At 36.5% G+C, this 11,218-nt stretch overlaps 1 protein-coding gene across 3 annotated transcripts; it reads right to left on the reverse strand.

Moving 5' to 3' along the window:
• Positions 1 to 300: 300 nt before the first annotated feature.
• On the reverse strand, positions 301 to 8,555 carry adm2b (adrenomedullin 2b). Of its 3 annotated transcripts, none has more exons than XM_044124663.1 (3): positions 8,073 to 8,555; positions 7,734 to 7,849; positions 301 to 3,399 (listed from the first exon to the last, which is right to left on the reverse strand). In XM_044124663.1, exons 2-3 carry the CDS (start codon positions 7,823 to 7,825, stop codon positions 3,000 to 3,002), a joined length of 492 nt encoding a protein of 163 aa, XP_043980598.1. In that variant the 5' UTR covers positions 7,826 to 7,849; positions 8,073 to 8,555; the 3' UTR covers positions 301 to 2,999. The 3 variants fall into 3 exon arrangements, with proteins under 3 accessions (XP_043980598.1, XP_043980597.1, XP_043980596.1); XM_044124662.1 differs by having other exon boundaries at positions 7,734 to 7,892; XM_044124661.1 differs by having other exon boundaries at positions 7,734 to 8,555.
• Positions 8,556 to 11,218: the final 2,663 nt, after the last annotated feature.

Here is an 11,218-nt window from a genome sequence, read left to right on the forward strand (position 1 = left end):
ATAGTCAAGGACCACAAACATCGTTTTTGCCTCCAGTCCATATTGGTCACCAGCAGTTTCCAGCAGCTCAGACACTGAACAAAAAAATGCTTAAACAGGTGTCAGTTAACCCTCTGAGGTCGACGCCCGCCCTGTGGCGGGCATGACGTCATGCATTTAAAAGACTTCTGTATAAAGAAAAATCAGATGTACATACAGCAAATATTTGATGTTTGCTTGAATTTTATGTTTTACCTGCTCCTGATAAACGCGTTCTGTTTGTGGGGTCATGGTGAGCTGGAGCCTGTCCCTGCAGACACAGATAGGGTGCACTGAGGACAGGTCACCACTCCAACACAAGGCCAACACACACACACACAAACTCACGCCGACACACTCACACATTCATACTCTAGACCCAGAGAGAAGAACGTTTCCATGCAGACAGATGGACCTGGAAAGTTTCTGTGAGGTAACAGAATTCCTCACTTTATTGTCTTGCAAATGATAAATAATTTATTCAAAATTTTCCATTTATGCTCTGATTGTGTGTTAAGATTTGGTGCTATGCTGAAGGGTCTTTTTGTAACCTCTAACAGGTTTTCTTCTAGAATTGCTCTGTTGGCCATCAACAGTAACCAACTTCTCAGTTGGTCAGAGAAGTTCATTTGAAGAGCATCCCCACAGTATCATGCTTCCATCTCTGTGTTTCCTGGGCAGTGCTGTCTCCAGGGTGACGTGCAGTGTTACACTTTAGTCTCACATAGCATTTCATGTGTAGGTCAAAAAGTTCTGCTCTTGCTACATAGATTGAAGCAAACTGCATATGGAAATTAGTTGTAAATTCTTTAAATAATAAAACACATAGTCCTTCCTTAAAGACCAGAAGCGCATGTGTAATAATTCCCCTATGCAGCTACTCCAAAGTTATAAGACCACTCTTGACTACTTTGCTGATTGACCTCAAGTGAGTCATCAATTTAGGTGAACAGGGATAGGTAGGTTTGAAGTTCTGCCACATTTTTTCTGTTTTAGAATGACCGATTGAACAGCTCTGCAAAATGCAAAATTGAGCAAAAGTGGCTCTCAAAAAAGGACACTTGAGGAATTAGTTCAGTAGTTTATTGACATAGAAATAAAGACATGCTTTTAAAATTCAAGCCATGCTTACAAAGTGCTTTCATGTTGTTCTATTACAGTTTAGAGCAAAACTGAGTCAAAACTAAAGTGACTGAACTCCTACACAGAAACAGAAGGGACGAAAAGAGACCTCAATGGCAGTAATCCCATTTAGGCTTATTTTAAAAGCCTGGAAATAACTTTTACAAAAAAGACTAAATCCCACTCTGTTCCAGTTTCCAGTCAGTACTTTGATACAGCCACTGTCCTCTGTTAGTACTGAAAGTTAAGACAACCTTCAGTCTCTGCTAAGAAATCTGCAGAAAGATCCTGGATTTGCAGCGTTCATTTTAGTTGATTGAGTTGTGAGCGTTTTGAGGGGTCAGTGTGGCCAGAGGTTGTCCTCGCTGCTAAAGCTGCTTGTTTGCACATGGAGATTAAAGTGCTTTTTGGAGATTAGCACTGAGCTCACTCAAGTTCAGACAGCAGGAACAACATTGATGCTGAAAGCTGATGTTAGGCAGACAGCTAAGTTTGACAAAATAGTCTGCTGACAAAATGTTTGTTAAACTTGGTGAAAAACCCAGACGATTGTAGTATTTATATTTTCTTATTTGTAGTATTTACTCTAAATGAACATTAAGATAAGGCAAGTTTTATCATCTAATTGATTATAATGTACGTTCCTACTGTTTTCTGTTCCAAATACTGTTAATAATTAGGAATATATGATCAGTTCTGGGAAATCTGTATTTATCACAGTTCAACTAACAGATAAATGTCATTGGATTACCTTAAGCTTTGAAACAAACTAAATATATATGAATTCATAAAATAATGAATGATTATTACTGTTTTATATTTCATGCATTACTAAAATTGGAACCATACTTTGTCAATTGGGCGTCATGCTGAATTATAAGATAAGACTCTTAACTCATTGTAAACAACAAAAAACAAACGTTTGCAAATCTTTGATTTTGGAGAATATCTTTTCCATCATGTTAAGTTTTTTGAGGGGACAGGAGTTCTGCTCTGAAAGTAGAAGTGTTCAATTTGAATACAATCTCTGTAATATTAGTTTTATTAAACTATTAAAACTGTTCTGGTTTACTGTGTTTTGACCAAACACCCTAACTTAAATTAGAGTTTTGTCATTAAACCTCTCTTGCAGAGTGGGGGTTGGGATTTGGTGTCTGCAAATGCTTAATCCCAAATGACTGATTGGTATCACAAAAAGTCCTGATTGGAACACCTGCATGGACGAGTCTTGATTGGCCATCGCATACCATGGCTGATTTAGATACCATGAATTTGTCTCAACTTCTCATGAAAAACACAATTTATTATAAAAGGAACAATAAACTGTGAGTGCCTCCAAGTCTTTGAATCAAGACTGGACACTTCTGGTTGGATCAGGCATTGCCTCTCCAATTTCTCCTTTCTTTAGCTACAAAATCCTAAAATTATAGGAAGCTGTGATTTCCTACGTCATCAATGATTTTCTGTCACTTCCCCTCATCATTAAGAAAGAAAAATCACAAAGCTTATGTGACACATCACCAGTTGGCTCTTTTTCTCTCAGGAACATTTTAGCAATTAACAGATTTAGTTCTTAGGCCATATTTACCCTTTGTTTGTTTGACATCTAACTCTCACACAGCATTTTTTTTCTTTATAAATGCTGTAACATTCACAGATCTAAAGAAATTCCTCGATGAGAACAGTGCTATAAAAAGTCATTGAAAATTACTGCTACAACTATAAAAAAAACCTAAATGCATAGGGTAAACATCAATGTCAAGTTTTCCATCCGTGGTCCTATGAAAAGTAATGATTTGACAGCAATCGTTCCCATCATGAAATTGTAAATGTGATCTTTTTCTCTGATTGGTGTGCTGCTAGCCGTAGCTGTGGGGGCTGCGGGGGTTGATGGGGGAGAAGTCCTCCCTGCCGTTCTGTCCAATTAGCTGGTAGAGTCGGTGGCTGAGGTTCTGCACCTGACAGGTGCCAAGAACGCACCCCACCCTCATCAGATGAGCGTGGGCCCTTGAACTTCCACTGTTGGCATGGCGACGACCCCGTGAACCCCGCTGCCACACCGGTTCCACCCGCAGCACGTTATTGTTTCCATGAAGAAGCATGTCAGGCAACTTTGATGATGGGTCGCTGTGCAGTGGGGTCCTCCCACTGTGTTGTGTATCTTCCTGTGGGATTTGATTACTGATGGCAGCAGAAAGATCAGACACACCTGGTGGAGAGTTGGGGTAAGACGCTTTATAGATTCTGGGTTCACCTAACCTGAAAAAAGAGGAAATAATAGAGAAGATATTTTAAATATGGTGGGTTTTTTGGCTTTTTTTTTTTTTTTTTTTTTACAAATGGGGAAATTAATTTATTGCTATCCTATATCAAAAGACCTATGTTACGATTTCACTGTATTCTAGTTCAACCAAAACTATAAGTACGGACAGTACCAACAAAAATAATTCACAATTGAGAATAATTTTTTTGACTAAGCTTCCCACAGAATGCTTTTAAATCATTTTAAATGTCCATTATGCTGGTCAACTAGCTCTCCAAATTGTTGCTCTAAGATAACATTTGTTTCAGATTTCCTCCTTTATTTTGTCAGATTTGTCAATCGCTTTGTGATTGCTGTGTTCTTTAAAACCCTTTCAGTGCCTACACTTTTGACCCTGCAGAGCAGAGCTGCTAAATAATGATTTTTTTGTTTCCTTTGTAATTTCTTAGTTAATCGTTGACATTTCTCTGAGTCTCAAATATGGGCCAGCAACCCCTGAAGTTTGCTCTCCTTGCTGCACCCAACCAGACTGGAGTGGTTCAAACCGACAGACCTGAGAAGCAGCTGACGCTACTGTTTGCTCTGTCATCAGCACAGCTTAAAGAAAATATTATTTCGAGTTAATCAACGACAGCATGCAGCTGATGCATCTCAGGGGAGCACAGAGGGAGAGAACAGGGAAGTTACAGCCATGAATAGACATTATAGGCGTTGCAGAGAGGTTCCAACACTGTTCTCCATGTATGTCTTTAAAGCACTCATTTTCCCACCTCCCTGCTGACTTGCAAAGTTTTTGTCTTCGGTCATCACAATGCCCCTTTTTTCTTTTTCTTTAGACGTTCAAGAGTTCAAATGCAAAAACGTCATATAACCCTTTAGAGATTATGCAACATCCAGTATACATGAGGAAAAATTGTAATGACATAGCTAAGTTGATTATTGTTACAAAAGTTATGTGTTTGAACCAAGATAGTGGAATTTATGTATATTGCCCATTGCCTCAAGAGAGATTTCTGTCTAACTTTCATGGTATGTGTGTTACAATCCTGATGTTATCACAAAAAAAGGCAAACCATTTTTTCTTGATCTTAGTGATCCTTGTGTAATCACTTTGCTTATTTTTTTATTTTAGGGGGCACTACAATTTTTATTATTACAAATGTGTAAATGCTTGTTTATCAGATTATTTTTAATCTTTAAACAACATTTTAAAAAGATTTTTTTTATTTCTTTGTTTGCTGTGAAAAGTGGGCTAGAAAACAATTAGCAGTCCAGCAGCTAATACTGACTGGTTTTCTGATCACTCCTCTGGCTGGAGGAGACACAAATGCAATCTCTCACTGTGTTTTACTGGTAAAAGCAGTTTTAAATGGTTTTAATTGGTACTCAATGGATAATACACACCCAATTCCATTTCTTGATAATTGATTATATTGTTAAATTGCACATAAATGTAAAAACACCCTCACTTTACACAAACTATGGTATTATTTAAATGCATCAGAAATATGAATATTTTCTTTTCGCTCATCTAAAACATTCATCCACCCAGAGAAATTATGTGGTTAAGCAATCACATATAGTTGAAAAAAAATTTCTGTGTATCATGGGAGTTCCCATTGTTTTTTGGAGTTATGCAAGTTAAAATTAAATAAAGCTGGTTCAAATTTATTATGTGTACAGAGTTATGTATCAGTTGTAAAAAAAAAAAAAAAACGTTAACCAATAGAAATGAATGGTAATGATTTTACCACAAACAAATGAAGGAAAAATTTGACTTTTGAGTTTGTGGGAAACACTGTGTTCTCCTGGATAAGTGAAGCATTATTAATGTCATGGGTTTGAGCTCATTATGTTTTATGAACACATCTTCTTGATCCTTTGATCTGTCTACGCACATCATAAGTTCTGTTTATCATTTTTGTCTAGAAACATTATTTTGTTAGAGGCACAAAACAAACTGAGTTGTCCATGTGTAAGAAACTTTCTTTGAAGTGCAAAATGATTCGGAACTGGGGTGTTTAGGAGAATCGAAGCTGTTGAAAAAACCAAAACAAGCCACACACAAAATACTGAATGGGTGTAGTTATGCAAGTGTTTAAATGTCCATTTAAGAACTTGCCATTTTTATATGTTTTCTAACCATAAAACCTAGGAATACTCAAAATATGAAATGGAAATACTTTCTGTATTTCTCTTTTTAGAAGTGAAAAAGTAATTTCAAAAGCAATGTTTCACAGTGAAAAATCTTTGTGGACACACCTCTCTTAAAAAATGGATGTGAGCATCAGGTATCTCACCTAGATCTGCGGTGTAACATTGGCTGGTTAGAACCACAGCAGAAAGTCAATGTGAATGTTGTCAGAATTATACAAGTTTTGAATTACAGTTATTGTCACAATATCAACCATTCACTCCTGTGTGGATTGGGTTTAGAACATGAGACTTTTATGTCCCCTGTTTGTGTCACCAAGCTCTTTTCCTGACTTCCTCATTCTTAAATGTCTAATCACTGTACATATCTTCGCTTTGTGAATTCAAAACGTTAGATGAAGACTTTGCCAACACCAGGTTTTCCACCTCAGGTGGATGTGGTGCTATACAAGTTTGGCATTCCAAACATAAAGTAATGTTATAACACTTTTGTTTTCTAAAATTGGATAGATCCCACATATAAACAGCACCATGGCAAATTATTAAAATAAAATAAAATAAAAACCAAATATGTTATAATTGCCTGCCTGAATGTCAGAGCAGCATTTTATTTGAAAAGCATTTATTTGAGACACATCAATCTCAGAAAATTGACTTTCATGACACACCCTACACATAGTAATAGAACCCAAGTGAAGCAGATAGGATATGTTTGAGACTCCACAGGGCTTCACTAGCAAATTAAGCGTTGACATTCTTGACAACAACTGGAAAATCACTGAATACGTTTAACTTGTTGTAAAGATATGTCCTATTCCCTGTTAAAAATAAAAATATCCACCATTCCACCTCTTCGAATTGTCAAAAATAATCTTACTTCCTCTCTTCCGGTGTGAATTTTGCGACAAATAATGTGAACCAATGAGGAGACAGAGATCAAAATGAGCCTCACCAAAATTTCTCCCATGGTCCAACACAGCAAGAGATTGTCTACAAAATGAGCGCACATCAGCATGCTCACACACCTCCCTTCCTCAACTCCTCCAAACTCTTTTTGCACAGACAAAACTTTGAGTCTCCATCAGATTCCCGCTGTTTCACAATAAGGTCCTCCTTTTCTCTCTCTCTCTTTGCCAGGTTCTTGTTCTCTTTTGGCATTTTGGATAAGTGGCAGTGTGATGCAATATCAGCCTGAGTTGAATAACTGTCAGATATTTTCTTCTCCTCTACATCCAGGGGTTTGCTCTTAAGGTTAAACTAATTTACTTTGAATTGTCCTGCCTGACTTCCACATTATTTTGCTCTTTGTGTTTATATTGTTGTAGATGCCCTCATTGCTACTGCCAGGGTGAAGCTTGGCCCCTCGGTATGTGAATGTATTCCTGCCCCAAATCCCACTAAATCACCCTCACCTCCATCTCAACCTCCTGCTGCAGAGACGAATAACCTTGTTCTGTTGGTGGACCCTTTTCCCACATAAATGAATGTCAAAAAGCACTAATGGACTTCATTTTTCACTAACTGCTGCTCTCAACTACAATCACGAGTGTTTTACTTTTTTAAGGAGCCATTTTATGTATTTTCCAGGTACATAGTGCTCTGGGAAGGGAAGCTCTGGCTGCCAAGGGAAATTGAAGCATTACTCATGCATGGAAAAAAATCAAAGCAACACTCTGAGTATGTTTTTGATGAAGGAATAATATCAAAGGATGATGTAAAACTCAAAAAATACTATTTGACATAATACCTCCCTTTTAACTATAATTATAAAAGTTCAGACAGTGTTTCATGCTATAAGTCTAAAAATTAACAACAAAATTAAAACAAGTGAATATTTAAATATATTATTATTATTATTATTATTATTATTATTATTATTATTATTATTATTATTATTATTATTATTATTATTATTATTATTATTATTATTATTATTATTATTATTATTATTATGTCCTGCTACTTCTGCTGATATTAGAAGTACATACTAATCTTGTTACATAAGATCTGTTTTTTTCCAAAGTCCAATTCCATTATAATTAGCTTTGTGTTGAAAACAAAACAAGACTTTAACAAATAAAAAGCAGAATTTGTGTGTATTTGCTGTTTTTGTGTGAGCGCAAACAGCAATCTGAATTGTTTTAAGAGCTTGTGATTCAAGAAAGCAGAGGGTTACCTGTGTCTGTGGGCTCTCAGAGCCCGGGACTGGATCTCCAGAGGCAGGAGGCTGAGCAGCAAGCACAGCCACACCACAGGGAGGCCAGTCATGGCAGCAGAGAGGGGCAAACCTTCCTGTAGTAGGCAGATCTCAGTAGAGCCAGGTAGGATCAAAAATCTGATTTTTTTTTTTTTTTTTTTTTTTTTTTTAAATAACAGAGAAAACGGCTGTGAGCAACAGCTGAGTCGAAGCAAAATTGTAGATTATTAGTCCTATCTAACAGGTAGAGAGTTCCGGATTGGCTTTAATGAAAGCCAGCATCATCAGGCGTGTCTGCTGCGTCCTCTGAGCACTGACCTGTTATCTGACGTGAGACGTCAGTACTTGATTGGAGTGCTCTTTGAGAACAACTGGAGGGTTTCTCATTTATAAATCCACTCTGGAGAAGCAGGAGGAGGAGGGAGGAGGGAGGCTTATTCTCTTTCCTCCTCAACAACCAAAACCTCCAATAACCTAATTAAACTCCCCTTAGAGCTCCAGTCTTCTCATGTGATAGTAGTTGGAGCAGAAAACCGTGTGTTGCATTGTGTGTACAGTAAATGTGTAAGCCTGAGTAATAGAACCCCTGAAGATTGTTCAGGGGATCTAAAGTTAGATTTTATGTCACAACTATTTAGGCAGCATACTGTAACAGGAAGATAATAGTGTAATGGAAAAACTCGTCTCCATTACACTTTACAAAATCGTAAAGGCTTACAACCTTCTGAGGATTGTTGAGAACTGCGTTTACATAGATTTTTTTTTTTAAATTGAGATATAACTCGATAAAATTTTATTTTTTAAATGTCTTTACTGTTATGAATACACAATAAATGAATTGTCTGATAAATAACATGTTGCACCAAAAGTGTAGAAAGAGTAAGATGTTCGTACACCCTCATGCCTTTTTACAATGTTTTGTCCATAAAGGACAGACATTTTGACATTTATAAGGTCAGCAGCAACAGTTGACATTTAACTGCTGTCCTCAGTGTGTTTCAGAGCAAATAAAATTTAATTAAGTTATTTCAAGCAAATTCATTTTGGAAAATTCTTCATTTAAAACATTTTCAGTATTTTAAGAATATTTTGTTTACTGCTTTGTTGCTCCTGTTGAGCAAAGTAAGTCCAGCAGCACTGGGATTTAGTTTGGTAATAAAACCAGCTCTCAGCTGATGATGTTTTCAGATCATCTGTTTGTAACTCACATGCACCTAACCTGCAGACTCACATGCAACTTAGGAAAAATGCTCTTACACATTAGAACAGCAAAGAAGGTTTTAGCTTTTGGGATGGGGGGGAAGGGGCTACCATGAAATAACTTTTCTTTTCTGCGAAGGACACAGATGAGAACACCAGAGTCTGAGTCTAATTAAAGGACTCTTCTGTATTTTGAGGTGGCTTCAGTTCTTAATTAAAGGACTGTGCAGTGAGAGCGCTCCTGTCTGTGACTCAGCAGTTTGCAGTATTAAAGTCTGAGCTCAGTTTGCAGCCTCGACTCAGTCCAGTATGTGCATTAACACATCTTCAACCTGCCTAGAGAACAAGCCTCGGAGTGTGTGTGACTGCAGGTGTGTGCGGTCACACAAACTCCAGACAACCCACATTTATCCTCTTTCCCCCTCTGAGTCCTTTGCAGATAAAACACCTTGCAAAGATTCCCTTTTCATTACTTGTGTCTGCTCGACAAGTCAGACTGAAATCAAACACCGTACTTTAGATATCTCTGTTCACTTCATTTTTAATTTAACCTTTTCACTATTTTTGTCCTGATTTCATTCTCATGCCTAAAATACCAGCAACATTTTACCCCTAGTAAAGATAGGATGAAAAAGAAATTTAATAAAGGAATTGTTTTTTGTTTTTTTTTTTTGCTATCTGATTCTGAAAATAATATATATTTTTTAAGGTTTAATTGGCTCTGGTAGCCTTTATATGACAGTGAATCTACAGGAACGTGTGTAATGAGAGAAGGGGGAAGACATGGAGCAAAGGTCGCCAGGCCGGGAATCAAACCTGCGACAGCCATGTCGAGGACTGAAGTCTTCATAAGTGGGTTGTGCTTATTTAACTCCTGCGCCACCACAACAACCCTAAAAATTATTTAACAGACAAAACTATGAATAACTTTGACCACTAGGTGCTGCTAAAGTGCCTCTGATGCAACCACGAACCACCATGTAGGCTGTATTTACAGTTGATGTAATGTGTTGTGTGTTTAAAATCATCACGACTAATTAAAAAAAAAAAGGGTTGAAACATTAATCTTTATGTCATTAATCAATATAATGTATTACACTTAATGATTTGAGTTATAAAAATGAACTTTTCAAAAACAATTTTGTGAGTGGGTTTGTATACAACAGTGAAAATGTGACATTTCACTATTTTGCTGTCTGTTATTCCAGTGTAAACCAGAACAATTCATAACTCTCAGAAGAAGAGCCTCAACACTGGATTTGTTCCATGCTGAAGGTAAAGTTTCTGTGTACACTTTGGCAGAGTGATTAGGATTTTATAAATGTGTTTTTTTATTTAAAGATGCAATGATTATTTTTTTGTTTTTATTCATATACTTGACTATTATTATAACAATAGTTTTCCCATTTAAAATATCTCTACAATGTTGCTTTTGGACTTTAAAGTGTTTTTTTGAAATGTAGCTATTATTGATTGAGGAGGTAAAGAAAAAAAATGGATTGCTAAATGAGTTACTACACTGATTGACTTGTGACCAATGGCTAAAAGAAATGCTCTCTATGTCACAGAAAGTCAGGCCACTAAAAGTGAACAGAAATTCTGGTTGCTCTGATTGTTGGGGCTACTTTGTGGAGAAATAAATTAAAAATTAGATTTTTTTTTTCTAACTTAAATTGATGGTATGCCAGCTGCCAAAAAAATATGAATTAATTGTAAAACTATTACATACCTTTACCAGGGCTGTTAACAAACGTCAACACCATAAGGTGAATCACTCCAGTGAACGTCACATTGTGACATGGACTCCAGAGTAAAATAGCAATTATGTTGCTTAAGTCAAACATATTGGATAGAAGTAGATAATGAGTGCTCAGTGCAGCAGAACCAAACAGAACATGCAGAAATTAATTCATGATGACACCAGAATGATAGGTGGCATTTCTTAAAAATATGTTGTTAAAATGTAATTGATTGTCTCAATTTTTGCCATGGGTAATGCTGCTCGGTTTAAATAATCAATTTCAGCAATGGCTCGTTTTGGAGGTTGCAGCTGTATGGTTTTGATCGCCCCTTAGTGGTGATATAAGAAATTACAAGATGACCATCTAAAACCAAAGTCTTGTATTTTATTGTTAAAAGAGCAATCATGTTCATGTTCACTTTTTTTGCAATATTTTTTAAAATAATTTTCCATGTGTTTGAAAGGGTTGTGATTAAAATATATATTGTTAGTTAGAAAAGAAAACTGATGCATTTCTATTGGT

The sequence above is a fragment of the Gambusia affinis genome, linkage group LG08 (genome assembly GCF_019740435.1).
Source record: "Gambusia affinis linkage group LG08, SWU_Gaff_1.0, whole genome shotgun sequence".
NCBI lineage: Eukaryota > Metazoa > Chordata > Actinopteri > Cyprinodontiformes > Poeciliidae > Gambusia > Gambusia affinis.

Coding starts and splice junctions, on each gene's coding strand:
- adm2b (XM_044124663.1), bottom strand. CDS start 7,825: ATGACTGGCCTCCCTGTGGTGTGGCTGTGCTTGCTGCTCAGCCTCCTG. Junction 3,400..7,733: donor CTGAGAGCCCACAGACACAG/GTAACCCTCTGC, acceptor CTCTTTTTTCAG/GTTAGGTGAACCCAGAATCT.